The sequence below is a fragment of the Tachysurus vachellii genome, chromosome 6 (assembly GCF_030014155.1).
Source record: "Tachysurus vachellii isolate PV-2020 chromosome 6, HZAU_Pvac_v1, whole genome shotgun sequence".
Lineage (NCBI taxonomy): Eukaryota > Metazoa > Chordata > Actinopteri > Siluriformes > Bagridae > Tachysurus > Tachysurus vachellii.
In genome coordinates, this window is record NC_083465.1 from 26,753,236 (window position 1) to 26,766,135 (window position 12,900).

The window sequence follows — 12,900 nt, forward strand, 5'->3', positions numbered from 1 at the left end:
TGCACAAAAGGCCGTCGAGTGCATCTCGGAGAATAGTGCGGACGCGCTTCACACCGCGCGCCACACGGCCGAAATGAGAGAAAGACGCGGTCCGTCACTGTCTGGAGGATAACTAGCCAGTTAATAAAACGTGTGTCCGTGAGAACTGTAAGTAGACTTATGTTTTGGGTTTATTTAAGCCTGTTATTGTATTAGTCTATAGTTCTTGCAAATTTAAAGTAAGTTAGCTGGTGATTTTGTAGTTCTTCACCTGCTAGCTAGGTTGCAATAATTTTTTTAATTTTTTGCAATCCTGTTTTTAATAATTGTTAAACGTAGTACAGAGTCTGTGGTCTATCTCACAAAGAAGCCCCGGGCCCCGCCCCCCATGCCCAAACCTACCGCCTTAACTAACAAATTTTTTGCGGGAAACCCTGGAAGGTGGATTTGAAACCTGTTGGTAGGGAAATTACTTGTTTATATTTTGAACGGTAAAACCAAGTACTCGATATTGTGGGTCAGTGGAGTAAGTAAGTGGTCAGACAACTGCGCTGGTGAATGGGATTGATCAAGAGAAACTGCAGCAAGGGTTCAATCAAAAGTCTGCAGGAGAAAGGGGATTTGTCAATAATGTCTGCAGGAGCAGATAGGATTGGTAAAGAGAGTCTGCAGGCACTGATGGGATTCGTCAAGAGTGTCTTTAGGAGCAGGTCGGAATAATGAAGAGTGTCTGTAGTTGTGGACAGGATTGATCAAGACAATCTACAGGACAGTCGGAGCATGCGGGACTTGCCAAGAGTATCTGTCGGAGGAAGTGAGATTAGTCAAGAGTATATGCATGCGTGGACAGAATCGATCAAGAGAGTCTTAAGGAACAAATGTGAGTGGTCAGAAATGTTCTTCAGGAGTGGGGGGGTGGTCAAGAGTGTCTACAAAAGCATGAGGGATTGGTCAGGATTGTCTGCAAGAAGGGAAAGGATTGGTCGAGTGTCTGCAGGAGCATATGTAACCGGTCAAGGGTTCTGGCAGTAACAGATGGAATTTATTCAGTGCCTGTGGAAGTGGAAAGGATTGGTCAAGAGTGTCCGCAAGAGAGGAATGGATTGGTCGAATGGCTGCAGGAGCAGAAGGAATTGGTTGAGTATCTGCAAGAGCATGCAAGGTTTGTCGAGTATGTCTGCAGGAGGGGACAGAATTGGACAAGAGTGTCGGTCGGAGTAGATAGACTCGATCGAGCGTAACCGGGAGAGTGGACCAGGTCGGTCAAGAGTGTTTGCAAGAGCCAGCAGAATTGGTCAGATGTGTCTGCAGGAGCATGCAGGATTGGATGAGAGTGTCTGTGGGAGAGGACAGTATTGGCCTTGAGTGAGTTGGATTTGTTAGAACTTCTATAGGACCTGGTAGGATGTGGGATTTAAAAAAATCTTGTGGCTAAAATCAGCATTACATTAACAGGCCAGAATGTAATCGTACACAGATACATCTTATATCTTCAGTGTAATCTGACAGCTTTGACATTTCCTATAATTACCTGCTGTATTGTTTGTATCTGCAAGACAGGCTTGATCTATACTTTAACCTACATAGGAATAGAATAGCTTACAGAGACGCCACTCCTTTGACAACTCCCTATCATAACCTTTCATTGGGTTTTAAATAAACTTCTGGAAGTGTGCTAAAAACACTCAATTCCCACAGGATATGAGACGTATGAAAGGACAGTACCTTTTGTTATTGCTTTTAATTGTGCTTAATGGAGTTTACCCATGTCAGTCCCTGTGGACAGAGAGCAGATTAAAAGTACTGATTAAAAATACAGATTTGTTACTATTTATTTAAACGTATTATTTTCTTGTTCGGAGGAACTTCTGTTTCACTTAAATCCACTCACGAGAACACCTTTTAATACAGTCTATAAAACACTGATTCAGTCTACACGATAAACTCGTGTCGACTCCAGAAAGTACGGCATCAAAGATGTAATACATTTTGTCTTCTACAGATGACGAACATTACAGAGACACTGATGAAGCCTCTAGAGAAGTTTCGGAAGGAGCAGCTCGGTTCAGCCAAAGTACTTCTTTTAATTCTCTTTTTTTCCCATTTGACATCAGCAGCATTTCCAACAACACTGTTTCCATCACGGTGTTAAAAATAACCATTTTCTTTTTATTGGTCTGTTTTTAGACAGAGAGGAAGAAATACGAGAAGGAAACTGAGAAGTATTACACGTCATTGGAGAAGCTCTTAAACATGTCGGCGAAGAAGAAGGAACCACAGTTGCAAGAGGTACTTTTCACTAAGAGCCCACATGTCCATATAAAGACTTCTCTGGATCTTCTGACAAGCAGAAGATCCAGTTTTCTTCTAGTCATTTTTTTTTTGACACCCATGTAGCCTGTGTGATGCAAACACTTAAAGGTGGAGTCTCCGATGTTTGAGAAATGCTTCAGAAAACTGAGTCGGGCTGAAAAATAAACAAAAAACAAAACAAACGTGTAGCCAATGAGCAGAAAGGGGCGGGTCTTGTGTGACATTAGCAGAAAGCGGTTTTAACATCGACATGGAGGATAAAAACAAAGAAAGAAAGCGAAGAAAGGCTTACGATAAGGTAAGAAGTAGGACGTGTTAATATAGGATCAGCTTTCCAGCGCTGGAGAGAACTGAAGGAGCAGGAAGTTGGTCACATATTCACAGATTGGAGTTTCCCGAGTCAATAACTCCTGAGCTAAACGCTGTTACTACACAAATAACACCTCTTTTCTATCGTAGTAATGTAGAGACGCAGCTACAACCGTGTTTTGTGTAGTAACAGTGTTTAGCTCAGGAGTTATTGACTCGGGAAACTCCAATCTGTGAATGTGACCAACTTTACTTAAGACACCAAGGCGCTTTTTTCCTTCTCGATAGGTGAGTAACGTTGGTTTTGTTTTGTTACACAGAACTAATATATGCCTTTGTCCTTTACATGATTATGCTTGTGTGTCATTTTTGCTTGTTTGTTTATCTACAATCGTATTGTTCTTCCCTTCAGCTATGATAAAGACACATTCCTTTCCATTAGTTGCCTGGGTTACGTGTGTGTGTGGGCGGAGCTATAAATACGGGGTGGGACCCATTTGGGTTAGGGGCGGGTTTTGTTTTGGTGATTTTATATGTCAACATTGGCTTTCAAACAACGGAGACCCCACCTTTAAAAGCACTTTTTGTAGCAGGGATCATGAGAGACTGGGAGTTTACCAGATGGTCCTTTAGATCTGCTTTGGGGACACTAGGGCTGTAATCTGTGTACCTGTGGGTTGACTGAGATGTAAATGAAAGCTCTTAACTGCAATTGGTTCACGCGTCACGGTTTATGTCCTTGTTAAAAAAAGCGTGACTTGGTGTAATTGTGTTTATATCTGATGTACAATGGTGTTGGTGAGTAATGTGTCACAGACTTTTAGCAAATCGTCCGTACAGAAACAGGCATCAGCATGCAGGTTGAACAAAAGTGCAGTGCAACACCTGTACACTCATTTTTACTGTGTTCACCTCCTACACACTTGTGACCTTCACCAGCTCCATCTTTTTTCTGTCTTGTTTTTGAAGCAATGTATTCAACCTCTTTGTTTCTCTCTCTCTCTTACACACACACACACACACACACACACACACACACACACATTTGTCACTCACTCTGAGTCAACTCAAACTGACTGTTTCTCTGTCTCCCTGTCATGCTCAGTCTTTCATGCTGTCTCTCTCTTTTATCTCTGTCTCTGTTTCTGTAATTCACACCTTCTGCATCTGTCTACTGTCTCTCTTTCTGATTGTCTGTTTCTTTCTTTCTCTTGTGGTTTACACTTTGACTATTTTTTATGTTTCGCACACTCTGACTCTCCCTCACGCACACTCACTCACTCACTCACTCACTCACTCACTCTCTCACGCTTGCTTATTCACTCACTCACTCTCTCACTCTTGCTAACTCACTCTCGCTCACTCACTCACGCTCACTCAGTCACTCACTCTCGCTCACTCACTCACGCTCACTCAGTCACTCTCGCTCGCTCACTCTCTCACGCTCACTCACTCACTTACACTCGCTCACTCGCTCACTCTCACTCACTCTCTCACTCTCGCTTACTCACTCACTCTCGCTCACTCACTCACACTCTCTCGCTTGCTTGCTCACTCGCTCACTCACTGACTCTCTCGAGCTTATTCACTCGCTCACTCACTCACTCACTCACTCAGAAGAAAAGGCCTGATATTAGCATTAATAACGAGTTATCATCTGTGGTTTAAAATAATCTCTCTCTCAGGCAGATGGAGCAGTGGAGACGATGAGGCTGCACTTTCAGGAGGAGTCTTTGGAGTATGTGTGCAAGCTGCAGGAAATCCAGGAGAGGAAGAAGTTTGAGTGTGTCGAGCCTGTGAGCGCACGCCTCTACTCACCTCACCTCAATGCATATAGACATGTTAGCTAATGAAGTTTTACATTCAGAACTATTTACGTTTTAAGAATGACATGCTGTTGCCATGGCGGTTCACATCCAATGAAAGAAGAGTATTAGTGAAGTTATTCTTTATGGCAGCTGTTATTGTACATTATACTGTACCATGATCAGAATAATTCTGCAATCTGATTGGTCAGGAGTCTAAGTTATTTCATAGAGCGAAATTCATGCACATATTCCACTGTGTTATAGTTTCTATAATAACAGCATCCTATAGGCATATTCTATAGGCAGCACACCTGAGAGTGGTTATTCCACACATAACCGGTGTGCTAGCACGCATAACCGATTGGCTAGAAGAAATACAAAATGACTCAGACGCTCGTGCTAACGAGTCGTGTTCTACAATCTGGTAAATCTCAAGGATTCTTCCTCATTAGGAATCAAATTAAACCCATATCTGGATTTGTATAATGCTCCCTTCTGGCTGTTGTTAATTAATACAGTTAAATAATACAATCCAAAAGTTTTAATAATGCTCCAAGTAACTATGTCATCACGTTGGAAAGTATCCAGAACACAGTGTAGAAACGATGGTTAAGACAAATAGAGTTGAGATGGATTATGAGGAAGGACTTGCACAGATTAGAACGGCTTGGTGAGAAATAATGTGCCAATGTATGACATCAGAGCTTCTGGTTTCTCAGATATATATTTATATATCTTCTTCTTCTTGTACCTTTGGCTTTTCCTGTTAATGGTCGCCATAGCGATTCATACAGAAGTATTCATACCCACCGAACTTTTTTCACATTTTGTCACATCAAATTTTTTTTCACATTTACGTCAAAAAACGTATTTTATTTGGATTTTATGTCATAGACCAACAGAACACAAATAAACATCTGAAAAGTGTGCTGTGGCTGAAGAGCCACTCCTGACCTCTCTAAGCAAAATTCTGCTAAGGGGCCCTCCTACATTTCGTGCACGATTGCACGCGCATATGAACCCATGTTCACGCGCGGTTATCGAGCTCCCGTTTATAAACACCGTTGCCCTTGGGCGTTTATTCACGCGAATGTTCACGCAATAAATCGTTGTGTGACAGACAGGCCAAGAGAGGCACTTATTTAAATATATAATTAAAACAGTAAACACTACCAGAAACAATAAGGGTGTGAAACTAGCAGTAATGGAACCCAGAGCCGAACCTGACCTCCCTGGGGCCCTAAGCAAAATTCTGCTAAGGGGCCCTCGTACCTGACCCGTGAGCCATGTAAACCATTTGCCACACATTCACACTTGCACTAGCAGCACTGCACAGCTAATGGAGCTAGTCAGATAGAGACTAGAGACAGAATCACATCAACTTAACTTTACTGTTATTTGCTCTTGCTGACATCAAACCTGAAGAAAACACAAGTTTACCTGATTGCTGTTCTCGCATTTCACTCTCATTTTGTTTCTTTTTTCTCTTTTCATGGCCAGATGGATAGCTCGGCTTCATATTGTCATCTACACAGCAAACATTAACACGCACTGTAAAATGAGGCAGGGGAGGCGGGGCCTTGAGTAATTTGCGGGGCCCTGCGCAACCTGTGTGGTGAGCGTATAGGGCCGATCGGCTCTGTGTGGATTTGTATTCAGCCCACCAGTGTCAGCACTTTGTAGAACCACCTTTCACCACAATTACAGCTTTAAGTCTTTTGGGGTGTGTCTCTACCAGCTGTGCACATCCAGAGAGTGAAATTTTTGCCCATTCTTCTTTGCAGATTGGATGGAGAGCGTCTGTGAACAGCAATTTTTAAGTCTCAGTAAAGCCTTTATTTTATTACAGCACAGTCATTTTTTTTTCACATATCCCAGCTTTGGATGTTGGTATCAGAGCACAGGGTCAGCTATGATACAGCACCATTGGAGCAGTGAGGGTTAAGGGCCTTGCTTAAGGGCCCAACAGTGGCAACAACTGATAAACAACTCAGGGCCTTAACCGCTTCAGCAACCACTGCCCCATAAGTTGGCGTTACTGTGAACACCCTGGAAGTTTTCCCGTAACGCTATGCACTGAGGGCTTTATTCCTTTAAAAGCACCAAACTGTTCTTCATTTATTCATTCATTTTCTACTGCTTATCCGAACTACCTCGGGTCACGGGGAGCCTGTGCCTATCTCAGGCGTCATCGGGCATCAAGGCAGGATACACCCTGGACGGAGTGCCAACCCATCGCAGGGTACACACACACTCTCATTCACTCACGCAATCACACACTACGGACAATTTTCCAGAGATGCCAATCAACCTACCATGCATGTCTTTGGACCGGGGGAGGAAACCGGAGTACCCGGAGGAAACCCCCGAGGCACGGGGAGAACATGCAAACTCCACACACACAAGGCGGAGGCGGGAATCGAACCCCCAACCCTGGAGGTGTGAGGCGAACGTGCTAACCACTAAGCCACCGTGCCCCCCACCAAACTGTTCTTAACAAGGACATGATTAAGGACATTATCTCTAATGATTAAGTTTTTATCTCTTTAATATTGTGGATTAAATGAAGGTCTGTGAACAGGATCACTCACGTTATAGGTGCTATAACCAATCTCACTAACCTCTCTGAATAAGATCTGCAGCTAGTTATTAAACCCCTGACGCTTCTCCACTGACGGTGACGAAACACTGATGTATTACAGACTCCATTCGTAGCGTTAAATAAACGTGTCCTCTTAGAGGTCGTGAAAGAGGTTGTGGATTGTGGAAAGTTCACCATACAAGTTCCCGTGGTTGAGTTGTTGCTATAGAAACCACAACGTATTCTGTTTGACTTTGTAGCTGAGCACAGCTTCTATAGAAAATACAACACTTCCTGACCAATCAGAATCGAGAATTTAAAAAAGAATAAAACAAACAACAAAAAAAAAACAACTTAGCACAGTTTTGTAACTTTTGGATGTAAACATTTTTGATCTTGTGCCAAATAAGAATTAGATGAACTCTCTCTCTCTCTCTCTCTCTCTCTCTCTCTCTCTCGCTCTCTCTCTCTCTCTTCACCACAGATGCTGGCTTTCTTTCAGACCATGTTCACTTTCTACCATCAGGGATACGAGTTGGCCAAAGACTTTGATCATTACAAACGAGCCCTGCAGATCAATATTCAGAATGTAAGCAGCTCCTTACAGTTTATTTGAGTAAATTTTAAGCTGGTAAATATCACCTTAATCTTTGTTGCGTAACCATGGTGACGTTTCCCAGCCACACGGTTGCGGCGTCATGAATGTCACATGGCCGCCAGAGGTCAAAAACGTACTCTGCTTGGTTAATAAATGCACATACGAGGCTTCGTATGTGGTGTGTTGTGCTGTCACGCTTGTTTATGGCAGTGCAGGAAGGAACCCAGTGAAACAGGAAGTGAAACAATTTTAGAGATGCATTGGAGTTTCCAGGAGAAAGCTTGAAGGCTTTGTTTTTACTGGCCTTCCATTGTGTGTGTTCAACATACAGGTGGAAGATTGAGGGTTGTGTGTGTGTGTGTGTGTAAGGGTGGGATTGGAGAGTTGGTGTGTATGTGGAGGGGTGTGTGTGTGTGTGTGTGTGGAGGGGAGTGATTGGAGAGTTGGTGTGTATGTGGAGGGGTGTTTGTGTGGAGGGGTGTGATTGGAGAGTTGGTGTGTATGTGGAGGGGTGTGATTGGAGTGTGTGTGTGTGTGTGTGTGTGTCTCTGGTGTTCCAAAGATTGTTACAGACTTGTGAACACACACACACACACACACACACCTATACATACTGATTGTATGTATATGTTTGTGTGTTTAAATGTCCATGTGGAGGGGTGTGTTTAGAGAATCTGAGAACATGCGTGCACACACACCAATTCTCCAGTGTTCCAATGATTCTTACAGATTTATTGTGTGTGTTTGTTTACCTATATGTGGCTGTTTGTGTCTCTACATACTGTATGTATGTGCATCTGTGTTTACATATGTGTCTTTGCGTGTGTGTGTGCGTGTGTGTGTGTGTGTAGACACGGAGCCGTTTCGAGGGCACTCGTTCTGAAGTGTTTGAACTGATGAAGAAGATAAAGGAGGCTCCACAGGACTACAGACAGACCAGCCGCATCAGCAGCGAGGGCTATCTCTACGTACAAGAGAAACGTACACACACACACACACACACACACACACACACACTCTCAGTGGAAAAAAAATAAGAGGTGCACTGGCATTTCTAGTTCTTTCCATCCTGGAATGAAAACAATACCAGACAGGACCTGTTCCCTGTTCCCAGTTCAACACTGTTCCTTTACTACAAGAACATTTTAAATCCCCCACTTTTATTTTAATGAATTTTTACATTTTTTTATTTTATTTATTTCCCCGAACTTCAGATTATGTTCTTGCTCTGGCTAATCAATTATAATTCATAGATTTATGAGTGGGGGGCACGGTGGCTTAGTGGTTAGCACGTTCGCCTCACACCTCCAGGGTTGGGGGTTCGATTCCCGCCTCCACCTTGTGTGTGTGGAGTTTGCATGTTCTCCCCGTGCCTCGGGGGTTTCCTCCGTGTACTCCGGTTTCCTCCCCCGGTCCAAAGACATGCATGGTAGGTTGATTGGCATCTCTGGAAAATTGTCCGTAGTGTGTGATTGCGTGAGTGAATGAGAGTGTGTGTGTGTGTGTGTGCCCTGTGATGGGTTGGCACTCCAACCCTGTGATGAGATTTATAAGTGTGGAAAATATGAGACAAGCAAGAACATGAATGGAGATAAATGTTTTTCTACAGAATTCTGCAGTTTCTAAATAAAATTAAATTTATAATAAAAAAAAGCTTCTCTGTACGTCTTAATTGTGGCTCTGAACCCGTCCCGTGCTCCTGCTCAGGTCCTCCTCCTTTCGGCTCCAGCTGGGTGAAGAGGTACTGCACCTTCGTCAAGGAACAGAAAATCCTCCACATGATCACGTACGACCCCAAATCCGGCGGCAAGTGTGTGAGTGACGGTCATTTAAAGACTTTTCGGATCACACGCTAACGGTGTCCTGTTTCAGTTAATCTCATGTGTTCATCCTTTCAGGGTGAAAACGAGTCTGTTACACTGAAATCCTGCGTGAGGAAAACTACAGACACACTGGACCGCCGATTCTGTCTGGATATAGAGATTACAGACCGGTAGGCACAAACTCACAGATCCTCACACTATTTCTCCTCCCATGCGGCTCTTCGTTCGGGTTCTCAGCAGATGTGTTTGTGCTTCTGCATCGTTTTTGTGCTTAATAATCGGGTTTATATCATACATTTTCTATATAAATCTAATTATATAATATTAGAACTAATATGTTTGTTTTATAGAGTAGTAGAGTATTTATTTTGTCGTCTGTCTATCTGTCTGTCTATCTATCTGTCTGTCTATCTGTCTGTCTGTCTATCTATCTATCTATCTATCTATCTATCTATCTATCTGACAAATTCTGTCACAATACACTTTTGTGATTTCTTCACTTTATGATTAATAATAACGGTTTTATTTTATATAATTATATAAACATTGAAAATAGATTATTTATTTTTTTGTTTATTTATTTTATTACTTTTCTGAGATATTGATATTTAACGATGCACCAATCCGATATTTTGGATCGGTATCGACGCCGATCCAAGCATTTTGAGTGGATCGGGTATCGGTGGTGCGTGACCGATCCAAATCCGATACCCGTTGTCATGGGCGTCGGAACCATTACATGTGGGTGGGATAGGACACACCCACTTTTTATTTGCTTCTGACGCCCATGCCCGTGGTGGTTGATTACTGAACAGCAAACATCATAGACTATAGCTTGAACTGATAAGAAAAATACACTTATATGTTAAATTACATTAATGAAAATAAATATAATAAATTTTATGGGAAATATGTTGCACAACTGCCTGTGACAGACAGGCAAGTTTAGCAGGCAGCCTTTCCATTGACCTCAGCGCGTTAAACATGTCGCTCATTTGGGTGCAAGGTTTACTGTTTAATACATTTTGCATTGTGTTTCAAGAGTTCTGATTTAAGATTCACTTTAAAATATTGCCTTTATATATGGTTTAGATTGTTATACCACTAACTGTTAAAATTACTGTTCGCTACTGCATTAATACTTTTTTTTAAGGTTTCTTGTGTTTTCATTTTTCATCCAGTAATAAGGGCATTTTTGTATTTCTTTACCAGAAACAAATAAATCTTAATAACTAAGTGAGTTGTACACATTCTTTAGTTTTAAAGGTAGAAAAGATCACAGATATCGGATCGGTATCGGCCGATACCGGCAAACGCCGGTATCGTAATCGGCTCGGAATAGAAAAAGTGGTATCGGTACATCCCTATTGATATTGTGTTTATTCTGTTAATTCTGTTTAAATTGCAACTAGTTTATTGAGATATTGTCGATATTATTATTTTTTTAATGTTTATTTATTTATTTATTTATTTATTTATTTATTTATTTATTTATTTTTAATAACCCGCAGCTGGTGAGTCGTTTACGTTAAGATTTATTTACCGTTAGATTTTTTTTTTCTATTGTAAAATATCCATTTCTTCTTTTACATTTTTCAAACGTTCTTGACGTCAGCAAATGTTTTAATTAACTGAAAGCTTCGAATCATTCGCTCGATGACAGCCGAGTCAAAACATCCCATCATTTTGTGCTTCGAGGGTTGGGATTGTGTGTGTGTGTAGCTCTTGTGTTTGAGGTGTTGTATCTGACATGTTATTTACCCCGTGGGGTTTTTAGCCCCGCCATCGTGCTCACAGTCCAGGCACTTTCTGAAGATGACCATAGATTTTGGATGCAGGCGATGGGAGGCAAAGAGCCGGTGAGCGAACCACAGAATTCTATTCCACTGAGTTCAGTGACTTTAATCAGCTGTCTTAGTTTGTCCATATGCAGGTTCTGTATAATAATATAATCTGGTTCTGTATGAAAACTAAAGCATTCATTAAAAAATAAATAAATAAATAATCTGTTCTGTTTCTCATTACTTACAGGATCACCATCTTGGGAAAATATATTCAAAAGAAAGCGGAAGTAAGTTTCTGTTCATGAGGTTTTTTTCGAGGTTAAATCGCCGGGTGCGAAAGTTTGCATCCCCTCTTGGTCAAAATAAAATAAAAAGTGAAATAATAATAAAAAGAATGCAAAGGTCTTGCATTTTAGCAACAACACAACAATCCAAACCCATGAAGAAAAAAGAAAATTTTGTATTTTCATTATTAATATTTTATATACAATATTTAGTCTTTTTTTTTTGTTTTTTTTATTTACGTTACTTTTAATGCAAAAAAAAAAAAAAGGCTGGAAATCATACACCAGTCTTTCAGATTGCAGGTTTAGTTAGAAGTCTTGTTCATTTGATGCGGCTCGGAGTTCCTTAGCAAGATCAAATTATGTGTATATAATTTATTTATTTATTTTTTATTTCTGATGTTTTATCCTTTAAGATTTTTATTGGAATCCTGTTGAGATTTATCGTGCTGTGGTCAGCAGTGTGCCGACAAGCGAACTGAATGTAAGTTTTCTTTTTGTTATGCAGTCGACGCGCAGCTGGACGACGTGGGTGTGAGTTTTGTGAGGAATTCCATCAACGCTATTGAGGCCAGAGGTAAAGCTGTGAACACATTACTGCTGTAATGTCTGTGGACTTCACTTTTTTATCCTAATGATAGGATTATCACGAAAACCACAGTGAGTCAGTGCTCTACTTCCTCAATACAGGAAAATAACGTGTGTGTGTGTGTGTGTGTGTGTGTGTGTGTCTGTGGCGAGGGGATTGATGTAGGAGGAAATGAACTTCTTTATAGTATTTATATTTTGGAAGAAAAGTTCAAAGCAACATGAGTGTCTCATTTAGCAAGGAAAAGCCTGAAAAAAACATGCAAGAGACTTAATACTAATATTTATTCTTCCACAAATAATAAAGAATTTGCAGGAAAAATGCAGACGTCTTTTACACCCAGTTGGAACACTGGCTTCAGTGTGTTATAGGTAGGGACGCAGTGGCTCGGTGGTTAAGTTGTTGGACAACTGATTTTAAGGTTGCGATTTAAAATCCCTGGGCCACTAATCTGCCACTGCTGGGCCCTTGAGCAAGGCCCTTAACCCTTACCTCAATTGCTTAGTATGAATATATAAAATAAGATAAATACACGTGGCTCTGGATAAAAGCTGTAAAAATTTAAATAGTAAATTAAACCTGTATTTTATATATATATATATATATATATATATATATATATATATATATATATATATATATATATATATATATATTTATATAATACAGGTTTAATTTACTATTTAAATTAAATTATGTGTGTGTGTGTATATATATATATATATATATATATATATATATATATATATATATATATATATATATATATATATATATATATATACGATTATGTAAATATATATATATATTTTTTAATCTACATGTCTTTTAG

At 40.6% G+C, this 12,900-nt stretch overlaps 1 protein-coding gene across 1 annotated transcript in view; it reads left to right on the plus strand.

The window, feature by feature from the left end:
* Positions 1 to 12,900, plus strand: part of arhgap10 (Rho GTPase activating protein 10) — a 90,264-nt gene that overhangs the window by 35,189 nt on the left and 42,175 nt on the right. Inside the window, exons 4-13 of the mRNA XM_060873133.1 lie at positions 1,982 to 2,053; positions 2,167 to 2,268; positions 4,287 to 4,397; positions 7,475 to 7,579; positions 8,440 to 8,569; positions 9,296 to 9,402; positions 9,487 to 9,581; positions 11,189 to 11,270; positions 11,443 to 11,482; positions 11,988 to 12,056. Coding sequence (XP_060729116.1) covers positions 1,982 to 2,053; positions 2,167 to 2,268; positions 4,287 to 4,397; positions 7,475 to 7,579; positions 8,440 to 8,569; positions 9,296 to 9,402; positions 9,487 to 9,581; positions 11,189 to 11,270; positions 11,443 to 11,482; positions 11,988 to 12,056 — 913 coding nt within the window. The remainder of the gene's footprint in view (positions 1 to 1,981; positions 2,054 to 2,166; positions 2,269 to 4,286; positions 4,398 to 7,474; positions 7,580 to 8,439; positions 8,570 to 9,295; positions 9,403 to 9,486; positions 9,582 to 11,188; positions 11,271 to 11,442; positions 11,483 to 11,987; positions 12,057 to 12,900) is intronic.